This window comes from Lepidochelys kempii, chromosome 7 (genome assembly GCF_965140285.1).
Source record: "Lepidochelys kempii isolate rLepKem1 chromosome 7, rLepKem1.hap1, whole genome shotgun sequence".
Lineage (NCBI taxonomy): Eukaryota > Metazoa > Chordata > Testudines > Cheloniidae > Lepidochelys > Lepidochelys kempii.
The window spans coordinates 89,270,370-89,289,276 of record NC_136386.1 but is presented as its reverse complement, the minus strand read 5'-3'; the positions used below and the strand labels follow the sequence as shown (position 1 = coordinate 89,289,276).

Sequence of the window (18,907 nt, the reverse complement as noted above, 5' to 3'; positions counted from 1 at the left end):
CAGTGGCTGCAGTGCACCCATCTATCGATGCCCTCGACCTTCACTGCAGTTGGAGTAGTCAGAAGGACTTGGGCCGGGGCCGACCACCTTGGTTCCAGGCAATGCTTCCTTCGATGGATTTTAACACAGACAAAGTCTCCTGGAAAAAGAGAGTGCGCATAAGTATCAAGCGGTAAAGGTTGGGCATCTTTTACTCTGGCCCATGCATTACTCAAGGCATCTTGCAACATGCGACAATAACCCGCCAACTTATCTTGCCCAGCCATTAATGAAGTTTTTGCTGGGGCAAACCCGTCTACACTGGTTAGAGGAATCGGCAAGGGTCGGCCAAATAGAATTTCGAACGGTGTCAACGAATGCTTCCTATGGGGTGTATTACGAAGATTGGTTAACACTATGGGTAACACTTCAGGCCACTTTAATCCAGTCTGCTCGCATAGCTTTGCCAATTGGGTTTTTATCAGCCCATTCACCCTTTCTACTTTTCCTGAACTTTGTGGATGATAGGGGGTATGCAAGGCTTGTTTTATGCTGAGGGCCTTTGCTAAGTGTTGAATAATTTGGGAAGTGAAATGGGGGCCTTGGTCACTTTCCAAACGAGTCATTATCCCGAAGCGGGGCACTATCTCCTTGAGGAGACACTTCGCTACGGATACTGCATCTGCCCTTTGAGTGGGGAAAGCCTCAACCCACCCTGAAAAAAGATCAACCAGGACAAGCAAGTGTTTTAGTCCTGTCACTGGTGGTAAGTCCATGAAGTCCATCTGGACCACAGCAAATGGGTACTCAGGCAGTTTGCAATGTCCCATAGCTTGTGGTTTGACTGCTCCTTGGTGATTGTACCGTTGACAAAATTCACACTGTGCAGTGACGGTCTTCGCAGCTGCATGGACCCCCGGAGCAAAAAACAACTTCTCCATTTGAGCCACTAATCCCCCCTTTCCCAGGTGCGAGGCCAGGTGGAGTGCCTGGGAAACCTGAGGGAGGAGTTGTCTTGGGAGAACCGGACGACCGTCCGGGCTGACGTAGAGGTTGTCCTCATTTAGGTGGCATCCAATGGATTTCCAATGGCTAACTTCGGCCGGGGGCGTCGTCTGCTGGGCAGAGAGCAAAACGGCTGGCGTCACTGGTTGCAGTAGCAGGGGTGCCAAAAAAGGAAAAGGGGCTGGAGCCCCACAGAGGGCAGCATGACGGGCCGCCGAATCGGCTGCAGCATTTCCCTTGGAAACCTCGTCCGAGGCGCGGGAGTGGCCCTTACAGTGTGTAACCGAAACAGCTGCAGGAAGTTGAATAGCCTCTAACAAGGCAGAAATCAAGGCAACATGGGAGATCTGAGAGCCGCTGGAGGTAAGGAACCCACGATGCTTCCAAAGTTGTCCAGTAGAGTGGCATACCGAAAAGGCATATTTGGAGTCAGTATAGATGGCCACAGTTTTGTTTTCAGCTAATTGACAGGCCCTAACAAGCGCCACAAGTTCTGCTGCTTGCGCTGACTTTTGTGTAGGTAAGGCATGCGCTTCAAGCGTTGCCATCAGGGTAACAATTGCATAGCCAACTCGCAAGGCCCCAAACTCGTCCCGACAGGCGGAACCATCACAAAATAATTGGAGGTCAGGATTCTGCAATGGAATATCAGAGAGGTCAGGACGAGGCGTGGAGATCAAATCCACCACGTGGAGGCAATTATGGGGTTCCCCATCCTCAGGCAGAGGCAAAAGGGTTGCAGGATTCAGGACTTCGCAGCGGCGTAGGGTAACAGCCTGATTGGCGAGCAAGGCCAATTCGTACCTGGTCAGTCTGGCTGCTGTGAGGTGCTGCGTGGATCCATGATTAAGAAGTGCTGCAACGGCATGAGGCACTTGAACTAGAAGAGGGTGGCCCAAGGTAAGCCCCGAAGCTTTCTCGACCAACACGGCGGCAGCCGCAACAGCGCGGAGACAGGGCGGAAGACCCTGAGCCACTGGGTCAAGAAGGACCGAAAAATAAGCCACCGGTCGCTGGCCAGGCCCAAAGGGCTGAGTTAGCACACCAGACGCCGTGCCAGATTGTTCATGGCAAAATAAGGTGAAAGGCTTTGCGTAATCCGGTCTGCCCAGGGCTGGTGCAGAAGTTAATGCTTGTTTGAGGGCGGTAAGGGCGTTATTGTGTAGAGTCGTCCATGGTAAGGGTTCGGGAACGGAGTCCAGCAGCAAATCGGTGAGGGGGTGCACTAACTCCGCATAAGCCGGAATCCAGGCTCTACAATAGCCACTTGCTCCCAGTAACTGGCGGAGTTGCTTTTTAGTGGTAGGCCTTGGCATACTCAGAACGCTTTCAATCCTGTCCTGAGTAAGTGCAGTAGAAGCATATGAAATACGATGCCCCAAATATTCCACCTCGGGTTGGGCAAACTGTAGCTTGGAGAGTGCCACCTTGTGACCTTTTTCGGCCAATGCAAAAAGAAGGATTCGAGTGTCCTGTACACAGGCAGCCTTGGCTGTAGAGCACAATAACAGATCATCAACGTATTGAATCAAAGAAGAACCCATAGTCAACGAAATAGAGTCCAGATCTCGCTTTAAATACTGGCTGAAGATGGTAGGGCTCTCCCTGTAGCCCTGAGGGAGGCGGGTCCATACGTATTGACATCCGTCAAAGGTAAAGGCAAATAGGAACTGTGAGTCTGGGTGCACAGGGATGCTGAAAAATGCTGAAGACAGATCAATCACAGTAAAATAAGTAGCCCCTGGGGGAATAGCAGTTAAAATAGTTGCTGGATTGGGAACAACCGGAGCTCTCGGGATCACAATAGCATTAATCAGTCGGAGGTCATGCACGAAACGGTAAACCGGTTTGCCATCGGGGCCAGGCTTGGGTTTCTTAACAGGAAGAATAGGTGTATTGCAAGGGCTGGTAGCCTCCTTAATGATTCCTTGAGTTAAAAGCTGTTGTAGGACTGGCCGAATGCCCTCTATGGCCTCTTTAGGCAATGGATATTGCATTTTTCGGGGCAGAGGGACATCTGTACGGTAATTGATATACACCGGTTCTGCTGACTTTAAAAGTCCAGTTTCAGTGGACGCCGAGGCCCACAATGCTTCAGGAATATCAGATAACTCAGCAGGGACAAAGGGGGCGGTGGGTGTAGTGGCTAACAATGCCATTACCGTAGCTTCAGGGACCGAAGTAGGGACTGAGAGATATAGCCCCTCCGGGCTGCAAGTTATAGTTGCTCGTAGTTTACATAACAGATCTCTACCTAATAAATTTGCAGGACAGGAAGTTGCAATTAAAAAGCTATGATCCTCTGATAACGGGCCAAGCTGGACCGTTTGCTCCGCAGTTAGAGGAAGGGCGCACACGGTGCCACCAACGCCTATAGCTTTTACGGTTGCAGAAGTGGTAGGAAGGGTGGGGTCCTGTAGAGTACTTCTATCTGCCCCGGTGTCGATTAACATTGAATAAGTTTTTCCTCCCACCACAACTGGAAGCTCCGGGTGGTTTGCATCCAACTGCACTGTCCAAGAAGCGGAGGGGGTTCCTGGCGAGGGGGACGAAGCATTGTGGGTGGCTAGCTTTCAATCAGTACTTCCTTTTTCTCGCCCCCTTTCCTGTACCCTCTGGTAGGCTTGCATAAGAGGGTCAGCTGGCTGGAGGGGGTAATTTGGGCACTGGGCAGCCCAGTGTCCTTTTTGTCGGCACCGCCGGCACTCATCTGGCCCTGCCCTCCCGGGCCGTGGCTGGAAGCTCTGACCTTGTGATCCCCATCCCTGGGTAGAGCTGCCTCCTCTTCCGCCTCGTCCCCGAAAGCCTCCCCTCCTGCGGCTTGCATCCCGTCCCCGAGAGCCGTCTTGGAAACCTTGCAACTGCAGATTAAGGAGCTTTTCGGACCTCCTAGTGTCTAATTCCTTCCTATTCCTCCAGGCATGGGCTGCTAACCCCACCACCTCCTCCAGCGTTTTGTTTTCATAAGCTGGTTGACTACACACATACTTCCGAGCGAATGGTAATAAATTTTTTACATACTGGCCGATCACTTGTGTTTTCGCTACAGGGGAGGTTGGATCTAAGCCGCCGTGGTTTTTCAAAACCTTACAAAGGCGGTGGAAGAATTCCCCTGGGTGCTCATCGTGCTTTTGAACACATGCATCTACCTTTCCCCAATCATACACAGGCTTAGACATATCCTCTAATGCTTCTAAGATTCGCTTTCTCATTTTATCCCACTCTTGAACGGTCTCTGGAACATTCCAATCCATTTCAGGTTTCTCTTGCGGATAAGCCGCACTGCCTTGCACCGCCTCTCTAGCTTTCTTATACACCGTTTCCTTCTCACCCTCGCTTAGCACTTGATTTAAAATCATTTCCACATCGTCATAATTACAATTATACATTGTGAAAATACCCTTTAACTTTTTAATAAATTCTTCCGGACACTGTCGAAATGAGGGAAAAGTAGATGACCAATTCATTAGATCCGTGCTGGTAAAAGGGACATACACCATCTGTGTCCCCCCCCTACCGCTCGGCAGTTGTCGCATAGGCATTTGGACTGCACTAGCTATTGCAGCTCCAAGAACTTTTGCCTTAGGGGTGCCTAGAGAACCGTGAGACCGGGTCTTTGCAGGGGTTGCATCACTGGGGTGTCGCGGATCAGGACGTGTCAACCCCCTGGTAGAGGTGCCAGCCTCTGGATCGCCCCCCCGCTCTGCGTTAATTGTGGGGGTATCGGTAGCTAGTGGGAGAGTGGGACCGCTCCTTTCCCCGGTTGGGGGAGTGGGTGCATCAGGGTCAGGCTGCGGTACCCCACCCCATAGCCAGCTACATTCTTCCAATGGTATAGGATCCCCCGCTTCTTTCAATGGGAGTTGGGGATAAATAGACTTTGACGTTTTTAGCTTCTGGTCAGCATGACTAGATTCTGGATTGTATGGTGGGGGCCGCATGGCTTTAAGTTTTTCTACCTCAGCACGTAAACTAGTAGTTACACTGGCACTTTTGCGCCGTTCGGCCTCCCTTATCCATACATCAGAATACTTAAGTTGCCGCGGTTGTAAATCATACAATACTTTTCGTAATTGAACAATGTTATGTAACTCAAATGTTCCTTCCCCCGGCCAGCGATTTCCTGGTTCCGGGTCGTCTTGCATCATTCCCACCCAGGGACCTTGACACAAAAATATAAACTTATACAAAGCTTTGTTGCCATCCGATTGTAAGGCCTTGATATCCCTATCATAATGTTTTAACATATAGCCCAGAGGCGTAGAAGGATCAACAGTTCTACTGGACCCCCCCCCCCCATCTTTTTCCAAAGACGGGACCCCCGGCTGTTGTCTAGACAATCACAAAGGAAAAATTCAGAACTCACCAAGTTCCCACCGGCCGGTGTTCACCAATAGGTCCGGACCCTAGTGCCTTCGGGATGCCTTATTTCGCCGAAGCGGCGGGTGGAAGCGAGACGGGAAGCCTTCAGGGTTAAAGCAACCCGGGTGCCGGCAAGAAGGATTCAGAGTCCCGACCGTCCACCGGTCCGGAGAAGAGGCGATCCCGGACGAGCCCCCAAATTGTTAGGGAAAAAGGGTTCCCCTCCCGTCTAGGGTTAGGAGGGTAGCCTTCCCTGGACTTCTGTATTAGCCAAACAAAACACAGAGTCTTGGCTCTTTGATAAAGTGAGGCACTTTATTGCTAGCGAATACGACAGCTGAAGGGCTCACCAATTCCTTTTCAGAGGAAAATGGTGAAGCCCCGAACAAAGAACAGGGATGAGCTTTTATAGCTTGGTTCAACATACATTGTGATATCTCTTCCAGTTCGAACCGGTTAACCCAGTCTGTTTGAAGTTCTGGGGTAGGTAAGAGCATGGAGGCTTATCTGTATAAGGAATTCTCTCCCCAAAAGCAGGGAGTGCAGGTTACACACAGTTCGCATTCTTTCTATCCATAAACAAAGTAGAAAGGACAGATAAGCATAGAAAAAAGACAGCAGCGTAGCTTTACATGATTATAGGGTCGCTTTCTGGGTTTTTTTCCTATCACCATCCCTAACAGATGTTCGGAGATTTTTAAGAGCAGGTTAGACAAAGACGGAGATTCCACAACTGCCCTAGGCAATTTATTCCAGTGCTTAACCACTCTGACAATTAGGAAGTTTTTCCTAATGTCCAACCTAAACCGCCCTTGCTGCAATTTAAGCCCATTGCTTCTTGTCCTATCCTCAGAGGTTAACAAGAACAGTTTACCTCCCTCCTCCTTGTAACAGCCTCTAATGTACTTGAAAACCATTATCATGTCCCTCCTTAGTCTTCTCTTCTCCAGACTAAACAAACACAATTTTTTCAATCTTCCCTCATAGCTCATGCTTTCTAAACCTTTAATCATTGTTTTGCTCCTCTCTGGACTTCCTCTAGTTTGTTCACATCTTTCCTGAAATTTAGCACCCAGAACTGGACACAATACTCCATTTGAGTCTTAATCACCGCAGAGTAGAGTGGAAGAATTACTTCTTGTGTCTTGCTCACAACACTTCTGCTAATACATCCCAGAATGACGCTTGGTTTTTTTTGTGAACGGTGTTACACTGTTCACTCATATTTAGCTTATGATCCACTATGACCCCCATATCCTTTTCTGCAATACTCTTTTCCAGGTAGTCCTTTCCCATTTTGTATATGTGCGACCGATTGTTCCTTCCTAAGTGGAGTACTTTGCATTTGTCCTTATTGAATTCCATCCTATTTATTTCAGACGATTTCTCCAGTTTGTCCAGATCATTTTGAATTTTAATCCTAGCCTCCAAAGCACTTTCATCCCCTCCCATCTTGGTATTTCTGAAAACTTTATAAGTGTACTCTCTATGCCATTATCTAAATCATTGATGAATATATTGAACAGAACCGGAGCCAGAACTGATCCCTGCAGGACCCCACTCGATATGCCCTTCCAGCTTGACTGGGAAATCACTGATAACTACTCCCTGTGAATGATTTTCTAACCAGTTATGCACCCATTTTATAATAGCACCATCTAGATTGTACTTCTCTAGTTTGTTTATGAGAAGGTCATGTGAGACAGCATCAAAAGCCTTACTAAAGTCAATATATACCATATATATAGTCAATATATACCATATATAAAGTCAATATATACCATATCCACCACTTCCTCCCATTCACAAGTCTTGTTACCCTGTCAAAGAAAGCTATTAGGTTGATTTGACATGATTTTTTCTGAACAAATCCATGCTGACTCTTACTTATTACCTTATTATCTTCTAAGTGTTTGCAAATTGATTGCTTAATTATTTCCTCTGTTATCTTTCCGGGTACTGAAGTTAAGCTGACTGTCCTGTAATTCCCCAGGTTGTCCTTATTTCCCTTTTTATAGATTGGCACTACATTTGCCCTTTTCCAGTCCTCTGAAATCTCTCCTGTCTTCCGTGACTTCTCGAAGATAATCACTAATGGTTCAGATATCTCCTCAGTCAGCTCCTTGAGTATTCTAGGATGCATTTCATCAGGCATTGGTGACTTGAAGACATCTAACTTGTCAAAGTAATTTTTAACTTATTCTTTCCATATTTTAGCCTCATTTTCACTGGCATTCACTATGTTAGATATCCAGTCACTCCTAACCTTTTTGGTGAAAACTGAAACAAAAAAGCCTGTTAGCACTTCTACCATTTCCACATTTTCTGGTATTGTGTCCCCCCCAACCCCCCTTCACTGAGTAACAGGCCTACCCTTGGTCTTCCTCTTGTTTCTAATGTATTTGTAGAATGTTTTTTTATTACCCTTTTACGTCTCTAGCTAGTTTAATCTCATTTTGTGCGTTGGCTTTTCTAATTTAGTCCCTATATACTAATCTAATGTGAAAATAATAAAAATTTTCAACATGGCCACTACAGCACTGCAGGTGTGTATTTTCTCATAAATATTTGAGCCGGTATTTGTGATGCTTTTGCTTTCTGCAAATGTTATAGTTGATAAAACTCACAAATATGAATATTTGTGAATTAGAGGAGATGTGAATATCAGCTAAGTGATTTTATGGCTTTTATCCCCAAGAATATTTGTGAATTCTTTATGCCTAATTCCATTTCCCATAGTTTCCCTCTACTGGATATGAAGTTTGCTTGAGTTACTTCCCAAAAGCAAAAGTAGAAGTGTGGTGCTCTTTAAAGAGGAATTCTGATTCTCTACGTATTCTCTTAAGCGCAGCCCCATTAGAAATTTTTGTATAACCAAATTTCTAAGTTAATGTATGTAAAATGAAATTTGAATTTATTATCTAAACCAAGTCAGAGGTGATACTCTCAGAGGACCATTTTGGAGCCTGCATCTGTGCTTTCACTTCAAGTGAGAATACAACTTTAATATGAATTATTTTCCTTTCTCACATTGAGCACTCCTATTCCCATAAGACAGTACAGTTGTCTGAACATGCAACAACAGTAATACTTTTAATTGTAGTGTACATTTTCTGAAGTCACTGTTAAACTTTCACAAATAATTTCTACAAATGATCATTTAATCTGTCTACAGCAGGAATTTTAGAAATATCATAGTACAGATGCTTCTTAATACAGAGGTTGATCTCATGGCCACTGTACAGCCACCTCAGCTCCTGTTGTGTAGACCTTCTCCCCTCTCATTTATGATTGTGAGACATCCCTGTGGCAACTACAGCATTTGCCTCTGAAGAAAAATATTTAATTCACTTTTAGCTGTCTCATAATGCAATTTGACAGATGAGAATAGGAAAGAGAGTCAGCACCATGAGATCAGCCAGCTCTGTGTGGATGAATGAAAGTGCTTTGTGGACCACAAGTGTTCCTCATTCTCTAGTTGGGGACTTCTGCTATAAAGCATATGATGTGTTTTAATAATCCATGATTGAGAAACACTGGAATTTGTCATAGACACTGAAACCAAAGTTTGGGGGATAAATCCTCATTAAAGCAGGTTTCCCCATCCCCTTTAAAAGTGTTCTAACATGAAGATATAGTAGGACAGGGTTCTTGAAAAACCCTTTGACGCCGGTGGAAATTTTACCATTTACCTTGATGGCAGTAGGATCAAATCCTACTTAACTTTGTTCCCTCTAAATCATGGATAAGTCTAAATCAATTCTCAAATCATGTGGTATCAGTAATAGTGTATATGACATAACTTATTGTAGTGATTAATAGAGCCCCTTTTTTCCTTTCCTTCACCATACACTGTAAAAACTTCCTATGTGTATTTACTCCAACACTTTCAGATGACACAGTTCTTCCTAAGGCATTTTCCCAAAAACCCACATACCATGATGAGATCTTTGAGTAAAATTAGATCTGTTTTTGGATTGTGCATGTTTAGTCCATTGCCCAGTAGATTAATTTTATGTTAATAGTTTAAGTTTGTAAAAGCTAGTAATTTCCGTGTTCTCATGAATAATTAATTTCCTCTGCAGTTCACAAAAGGTTTTTCACATTTCAGATTTGCTAATTAAATTTTCCCCTTGTCTTGTTTTTTCCAGCTCTCGTAAATGTGAAACTTTGGGCTATTGATCGGCAATGTTTTCAAACAATAATGATGAGGACAGGCCTCATCAAGCATACTGAGTATATGGAATTTTTAAAAAGGTATGGCACATGTTTACTTTTTGAAAAATACATTAAAACTCCTGTCCTCACTTATGGCTTTTGGTGAGTGCAGTGTATTGATTGTCTCCTCTTCTAATGTGTTGTTAAACCACCTATATGCCATATCATACAGAAAAAAGGAGGAACACTGGAGATAGTAGTCTCATCACTGTTCATCTTCTAATTGTAAGTTATTGGTTTGCATCATCATTTGCAAAGAGGACCACATCAGATTGCACCAAAACACAGTTTGCATTTTAAAACTGAACACTTATGAGAGTCATTCAAAACTACTTCATTAAAGAAAACACATATCAAAGAAATGAATTATAATTATAATATATACATGAATTCCCAGTAGAAAAAAAAATCTAGCTTATATGCTGTTTAGGAAATCATTCATTTTAAAGTGCATTTTTGTTCCTCTGTCAAACAGATACAAAGGCAAGTGAAACCAAGTTTTGTTGTATAGGCTTCTATGGGGAATGGGTAAGTGGACTAATATAAAGAAGTCATAAAGTGATGTCTTCTTCTTCAAACCTGAATTTAATCTTACAAATTTGATTCAGTTTCTGCAGCCATCTCAAAGCATCATAAATCTGCCTTACTTTAGTAATGCATAATGCCCCAATAACTAAGTATATTATGGCAATAAAGAATGAAGTCAGTTTTATGTTGATGAAATAAGTTTTAAAAGGCCAAACCCTGCAGTTCTTTTTCTGGAAATTTACCACTTGAGGTCAGGGTGAGATTACAGGTAGCAACTTAATCACTAAATACTTCATCACACGTTTTTTCCTAGACAACAACCTTTCCCATAGACTTTAGTGCTACTGAATCATTTCCATTCCAATGCTCGTCCTTGTCACTGTGTGTCACATACAAGGAATTGGTGAGAGACTGGATGCTATGACTGAGTTGCTGAATAAATACATGGTGGAATCACCATTTCTCTCCTCCTCATAAAGTTTTGGGTGAGCAGGGATTCTCAGATTTGGCCTCTTCCAAAAAGAAATGAATTTTATTTAATTGCTGTTTTTGATTGTTTTTCAGTTTGCTTTCAGAAGTAATCATGACTATTTCAGTAATTTTATGATTAAATTTATTTACAAGGTATTTCCAAACCAGACCCTTTTAATTAAATGCACTATATGATACAGAAGTATTGCAAACAGTAAAAATTAGTGCAATAAATACTGAACAATGTCTCTGATGAATAGACATTTTATTGACAAATTATCCTTTCTGCTCTACTTTTTTCTTTTGTTCTAAGATGAAACATATATTTACCAAGATATATACTTCTTGATACTGTAACATAGTGGGGCTGCTAACATTGAGATCACAAATATTTTATATTATACAGTTTCATGTGGTTAATTTACTTTGTTTCTGACTTACTTTTCACACATTTTCTTTTTTTTTAAAGTGTACGATTATAAAACCATATAAAATACATTTACCCTTTCTTTCAAAAATATAATGTATGTAGAGGTAAGCTGAACTGACTCTGGAAAATTCAAATGAGGACTCTGGAAGAAGAAGGGATCCTGTGGGGGAAAAATAGTATGTAATTATACAGTTAAAGACTGTATTATAATGGGGGGTGGGGAGAGGCAGGCAAATTAAGGTGGCACAGACAATGACAAAGATCCATAACTGGAGCAGAAATAGTTCAGCATGACTTTAGACAAACAGGGAAAGTTGTCACAGTGGGAAGGTGTAGGAATTTGACAGTCTGTTCAGAATGCCTCAGTTTCACAATAAATGTGAGGTGGAATAGTTCCACAAAGGACAGGGAGTGACATAGCTGAGAGATTAATATTGTAATTAAACTCATGGCAGGAGTGGCGGGGGGAAAGATTTTCAGAGACATAAATGGCAGCTAGGTACCTAGCTGCTATATGTGCCTTTGAAAATCTCCCCCATAGATATCTTCAACTGGGAATCAAAAAACAATTAACTGGCCTGAACAACTTCCAAGTAGGACAAAATATGTAGCAAGAGGGAATTGAGAGTACACTGGGAATTGCCAGCTTCCTAAGAACTACTTGCAAGCCTAGCCAGTAGTTTGTTTCATTCCCCCATTCTTGGTTCTCTTTCTGATTTAGTGGGTGGGTAGCTCTACCTACCAATCCTCTAATTTCTCAATAATTCACTAGTTTTGGGAATTAATTCTCTGCTTTTTAAGTCTTTCTATTGTATAAACATTTACAATGTCTCTCAACGTTTTCACTTCTTATATTTCTGTCTTTTCTTTCTACGAACATTGTATCATTCTTTGTTTCATTATGCCCCATGAGGCTTTATCTCCTTCATAAGGTTTTCCCCCTGCATGGAATGTTACCATCTTTACAAAAGTTTTCTTGAGAGAGAGAACAAAATCTCTAACTTTTTGTCACCATATTGAAGATTTTTCTAAAACCATGAACCCAGATGTTAAATGTTGCCCTTATGTATTCCAGTGGATTACAAAAGTAGATGAATGTAAGATCAGTTTTGAAGTTAAGGCTTTTTGATTCTTTTTCAAAGCATAAGCTATATACTTGTTAAGCTCTTAAGCTTTGAGCTTTAATAGAGCTTTTCAAGAAGATTGTCAAGATTAATTTGGATGCATGTTTTATAGAGCCTGCCCAGCTTTAATTCGAAGGCAAGCAGTATGAGACAGAAATTGAGAAGAGCTTTCTCATACTATTTCTGAGGTTTTTTTTCTTGCAGCCCATTATAGTGTGGTGCACTGTGTATTCATTCTTATTGGGGATGATATTTAAAAGCAGGCAAATATATTTTTCCTTAAAAGTTGATATTTAGCATTCTTACAGCTGTTTCTATCTGTTCATCATTTATAGCATGAGACAAGATATTTGCGCAAATGTCATCAAATTCATTTCCCACTTTTATCTCAAGCTCAACACAAGTAAAATTAAAGTTTTTCAGTTTTTTTATTTTTAATGAAACATACAGAACATTGTGTTTTAAGCTATATCAATCCTCATTTTTTAATGAAGGAAACTTTACTTTAAATCCCCAAGATGAAGGTATGAAGATTTCATTTGTATAGCTTTTGTTACTAAGTTAATTGTAAAAAACTCTTGTTAAAAAACACAATGGCAATTCTTCTGACACAAATTTTCAAGTGAAACCTTGTTCACATGAATTCAGTAATAATAAAGTATTATTTTATGGTTTTGTGTTATCAAAAAGTTACAGTTCATTGCTGTGACATTACAATCATGAAATATGACAGTGTTCATCTTAATTAACATAAAAAGAAAAGGAGGACTTGTGGCACCTTAGAGACTAACCAATTTATTTGAGCATGAGCTTTCGTGAGCTACAGCTCACTTCATCAGATGTTTACCGTGGAAACTGCAGCAGACTTTATATACACACAGAAATCATGAAACAATAAGGTATTGTTTCATGATTTCTGTGTGTATATAAAGTCTGCTGCAGTTTCCACGGTAAACATCTGATGAAGTGAGCTGTAGCTCACGAAAGCTCATGCTCAAATAAATTGGTTAGTCTCTAAGGTGCCACAAGTCCTCCTTTTCTTTTTGCGAATACAGACTAGCACGGCTGTTCCTCTGAAACCTGTCATTAATTAACATAGTTTTACTTAGCAGAAAAATGTAATAGAAATTATGCTTTTGGTGAATAAATTAAAGTATTATAAATTTGACCTACCTGAAATCCACTGTGTTCCAGACTTTTTCTTTAAATAATGTTTCCCCTTTTATACCACAATTGCCTCAAGTGGTTGGTCAATATTTGGAGTCTGGCTGGGTTGTTTCCATTAGGAGAAGTTGATGATATAAGCCAGGTATTTTTCTGGTGCAGTTCTGTTTATTTACAACGAATGAACACAAAGTCCTGTTTTCCTGAATTCCATAGGAACAAACAAAAGGGGGCAGTTTCCTTGTTCAGAAATCCAAGCCTGCCTTTCCAGAAAGTATTATGCCCAAAGGAATCCCTTTCTCTTGACTTTCTCCCAAGGCCACACTTACTGCTTTTCTTGCTTTCTTCTCACTTCCCCTTGGCTTTCTAGTTGCTTTCTGCCCCTCGTGCACATAGCGGCAACCAATCAATCCACCAGCACTTGTATTGGATTTGCAATCAGTCCCCAGAAAAACACCTCAGACCATGTGGTTTAGCTTCTACTCAGGCCTTGTCATGCTGCTGAGGCCTTGGGTGGTGGCTTTTATAGTTTCAACTGTCACCACACAATAGGGCATTTTATTTCTTCTTCCATTTAGCCTGAATGAAAGGTGCATAGTACCACCCATCAGCTTTAACCAGCTTTTTGATTGATGGCAACCATTAACATCTCCAAGTATAACAATAATATGCTATTCAGCTGATAAATTATTAAAATAGCAAATATTTTATAGGACATACAGAAAGATTTTTGTGCCCATTTGTGACTTTTATCCTTCTAATCTGTGGTAATTAACACACGCTGTTTCCCTAAATTGTGTGCATCATAGAAGGAGATAAAATGAACCCATGCCGGTTTCTATATCACCAGAAAGGAAGTGGAAAGTAAATGATTGCCAAATAAAATGGGAAAAATCAGCATGTACATAAATGTTACTTATCTTTTTGAGGTGATGTTGGTGGGAAGATTTTTCTTTTTCTTTTTTCGGTGGTTTGTTACTGGTTTTCACGAAGATGAGACACAAAAACACTAATGACTCAGAAATTTTAGTGATAGTACCTTTTTGAGTTACTGAGTGAAACCAGGTATGTAGCGCATAGTATGATGGCTATTTATGTGAATCATTTTGATCCCTCTGAAGTCAATGGGGGAGGTTTGGAGTTCATTTCAGTGTAAGTAAGATGGCTTGATCCTGCAGGCCTTGCCCTTTGAGGCCTTTTCAGGCCTATAATTACATATCTGTATGTATGCAAGAGTAAAAGTTACACCAGTTATTCGTTTATAAACATAGGTTTCCAGCAGTTCATGGTATGTCTATAAATACACGCTCAAGGAAGGGATTTTCAAAACTAAGGGGCAGGTTCTCAGCTTGACTTCAATAGAGCTATAACTATATACCAACTAAAGGTCTTCCCCATTGGCCCTGATTTTGCAGCTTGTTCTGTGCGATGTCAGAGTTCTGTGCAGACTCTAGGCTTAACCCGCCTGAATCTCATAATAGGGTCAGGGCCAAAGTTCATAACAAAAATCTAAGTAATGTTTGAAATTTATAAAGCAAAAATGGTTCATTTTGACTTTATCAGTTCTGCATATGCAGCAATTACTTATGTCAAAGTTCTTCTGCTAAGGATTTTATTTTTTCATAATTAATTTGCATAGTTTAGTAAATTATTTGCAGTGTATTTTATTTCTAGTTATGTCATTCCACACCAACTAGGTTAACATAATGATCCTCAATGAGGACTACATCTATACCAAAATCAAGTTTAAAACTTAATCTTTTTATGGATCTGTTTAACAGGTAAAAATGTATTTCTCCACTATCTCAAATCTTACAAACAGCTGTATGGATTTTTTTCAAGCTTGTAAGAAAAACTCATTTTTAGGCAGGAAACAAGAATAGGACACATCTGTTCAAAAGGTAAATATATCTGAATTATTTTTTTTTGGGTGAAAACAGAAGATTACAATGGAAATTTAAACTATAGCAGGAATACACAACTTCTTTTATAAAAATATACAGTAGCTAGAAGTCAAATTATAAAAGTTTTAAGGAGTAACACAAATATCTACTTCCCAATAGACTAGAATGTCTCAGAAGTGTAAATATTGTACTTCTATAAAAACTGTCTAAATGTTCCATGAAAGATGCCTAAATGTTCCGATCCATTGTGTAAACACTGAGTCATCCAAGAGTCTGGAACAGATCCTAAGAATAAACTGAACATGTTCTTTGTAACCTTTAGAGGAAGGAATCTGACTTTAGGATAGGAAAGTTAAAGGAAGTTATACTCAAAACCCTTGATTTCTTATAAATAAGCCCCAGGGTATAATGCTAACAGAGAATAAAAAAGAAAATGAAAATCAGTAGTGTCGTGTCATTCAGAAGTTTTCATGTTCTGGCTTTGCAACATTAATGTCACCATTGTAATGTTACTAAAGCAATGTGTTTTTGATATTTAGTACTCTGTTCTAGCACTCTTTCTTGATATTATCCCAATCCTGAAGTCCTTTCTCAGGCCAAATTGGCTTCAACTGGAAGCTTGATCTGAGAAATAACTGCAGGATTGAGCTGATTTTATGCAAGAAACAAGGAAATATTTATTTAAGCCCAGATCTACAAAGGGATTCGGGCATTGCAACGCTGAATATTGCAATACGTAACTTTTAGAAAAATCACAGGGACAGCAATAACACAATCCACAAAATCTGATCTGAGTTAAGGAGTACTTGTGGCACCATAGAGACTAACCAATTTATTTGAGCATAAGCTTTCGTGAGCTACAGCTCACGTCATCGGATGCATACTGTGGAAAGTGTAGAAGATCTTTTATACACACAAAGCATGAAAAAATACCTCCCCCCACCCTACTCTCCTGCTGGCAATAGCTTATCTAAAGTGATCACTCTTCTTACAATGTGTATGATAATCAAGCTGGGCCATTTCCAGCACAAATCCAGGGTTTAACAAGAATTTCTGAGGAGGGGGGGAGGGGGTTAGGAAAAAACAAGGGGAAATTGGTTACCTTGCATAATGACTTAGCCACTCCCAGTCTCTATTCAAGCCTAAGTTTATTGTATCCAATTTGCAAATGAATTCCAATTCAACAGTTTCTCGCTGGAGTCTGGATTTGAAGTTTTTTTGTTGAAGAATTGCAACTTTCATGTCTGTAATCGCGTGATCAGAGAGATTGAAGTGTTCTCCGACTGGTTTATGAATGTTATAATTCTTGACATCTGATTTGTGTCCATTTATTCTTTTACGTAGAGACTGTCCAGTTTGACCAATGTACATGGCAGAGGGGCATTGCTGGCACATGATGGCATATATCACATTGGCGGATGTGCAGGTGAACGAGCCTCTGATAGTGTGGCTGATGTTATTAGGCCCTGTGATGGTGTCCCCTGAATAGATATGTGGGCACAGTTGGCAACTGGCTTTGTTGCAAGGATAGGTCCCTGGGTTAGTGGTTCTGTTGTGTGGTATGTGGTTGCTGGTGAGTATTTGCTTCAGGTTGGGGGGCTGTCTGTAGGCAAGGACTGGCCTGTCTCCCAGGATTTGTGAGAGTGTTGGGTCATCGTTCAGGATAGGTTGTAGATCCTTAATAATGCGTTGGAGGGGTTTTAGTTGGGGGCTGAAGGTGACGGCTAGTGGCGTTCTGTTATTTTCTTTGTTAGGCCTGTCTTGTAGTAGGTGACTTCTGGGAACTCTTCTGGCTCTATCAATCTGTTTCTTCACTTCCGCAGGTGGGTATTGTAGTTGTAAGAATGCTTGATCGAGATCTTGTAGGTGTTTGTCTCTGTCTGAGGGGTTGGAGCAAACGAAAGCTTATGCTCAAATAAATTGGTTAGTCTCTACGGTGCCATAAGTACTCCTTTTCTTTTTGTGAATACAGACTAACACGGCTGTTACTCTGAAACCTGATCTGAGTTAGGCACCTACGCTCCCTATACAATGAATGGGGAAAGATAGGTGCATAAGAATGTGATCCACAACAACCAGCATGCTAGGCAGGGATCCATCTAAGCTAGTCAATGAAAGATGCTGATCCCTGGGGCCTACACATACTGTCACAATATGTGGTGTACCTCATCCTGTACACTAAATGCCCCAATAACAACTACATGGGTGAAACCATATAATCATTACACTTTCAAATGAACTCACACAGAAAAATAATGAAAGGCAAAAACATCTAATCACTTCTGGGTGGGTGAATACTTTTTTCACAAAATAATCACTCTGTATCTGACCTCTGTCCTCATCCTCAAAGGAAATCTACACAACACCTTCAAAAGGTCAGACTGGGAGCTTAAATTCATAATTTTGCTAGATGCTAAAAATCATGGTCTTAATAAAGACATTGGATTTATGGCTTATTACAACAATCTGATACCCATTAACCTCCCTTTTTTGTCCTTTGACTGCAGAGGTGTTAGAGAGCCACTTTACCTTGAATGGTCTCTTATATTATTTGTTAATTATTTATGCTAAACAATCTGTTCCACCTTGTATTTAGCTGAGACACTCTGAGTATCTTTCCCAGACCTGCAGAAGAGCTCTGTGTAGCTCAAAAGTTTATCTGTTTCATCAACAGATGTTGGTCCAATACAAGTTATTACCTCACTCACCTTGTGTCTCTAATCCTGGGACCAACATGGCTACAACAACACTGCACAGAAATCTACATAGTCATTGAGGTACTGGCAATTAAAGTATATTCACTTACTATACATACCAACCTAACTAAGCCAATTTAAATCAGAAGTATCTTAGCCAAATTAATAATGACTACAGTAGGAAAAATTCTGCATATAAATTGGAAGAAGAATTGCCTTTTCTCCAGACTTTTGGGAAAGTAAAATAAAGCAAATTTCTGCTGGTGCTGTTGCTTATTTTCACCATAAATGAAAAACAAGTATTGCCAGTGAAACTATGAGGTATGTTCTGTGTCTAATTATTTTAATTAAAACTGTGTACACACACACACACACACACACAGAAGCACAAAATGCCTAATCATGTAAAATAAACATAAAATATTAACTAAAGTGCCAGTAAATTATAAAAAGGAAATGGTGACCCAAAATGAGAGAAGATTTGGGTCAGAGGGACTATTAAATAAAGGGAGAAATCCACTAGATTTTTTCATAGCTTGAATTTGTAGCCCCACAATAAAATCCTTCAACAAACCTCAGAACAAAAAGTTAGTGATTCATATACAGCAAACCTAGGTATCAGTTTCAAGTGTGTGACCAAATATTTCAACATATCAATGGTTTCTTCTATATCAATTATACCTAAAGGTTATTTTACTTAGGTAAAGTAAAAATATGATGTAAGCACTGATGCTGCAAAGACTTAAGCATGTGCTAAACTTTTCACATAGAGAGGAATCCCAGGAACTTCACTGGGGTTCCTCATAGGGTGTAAAGGTAAACATATACATACATCTTTGCAGACCTTAGTCCTTAATTTTTCTTTTAGATAATTCTTATATTTCAGCTACTGTTACTGAAAATAGGCATGTTACAGGGGAAGCAGCACCCATTTTGGTTTTGTAGTTCTCAAATTAGCTTTTTACTGGTACTACAAGTCTGCGTGGGATTGTGTAATGGAATGCTTAACTGTATTATACTGTTCAG

General features: G+C 40.8%; 1 protein-coding gene across 2 annotated transcripts in view; it reads left to right on the top strand.

Moving 5' to 3' along the window:
• Window positions 1-18,907, top strand: part of PRKG1 (protein kinase cGMP-dependent 1) — a 903,020-nt gene that overhangs the window by 569,262 nt on the left and 314,851 nt on the right. For both annotated transcript variants that reach the window (XM_073353692.2, XM_073353691.2), the window contains one exon: window positions 9,498-9,603. In XM_073353692.2, coding sequence (XP_073209793.1) covers window positions 9,498-9,603 — 106 coding nt within the window. The remainder of the gene's footprint in view (window positions 1-9,497; window positions 9,604-18,907) is intronic.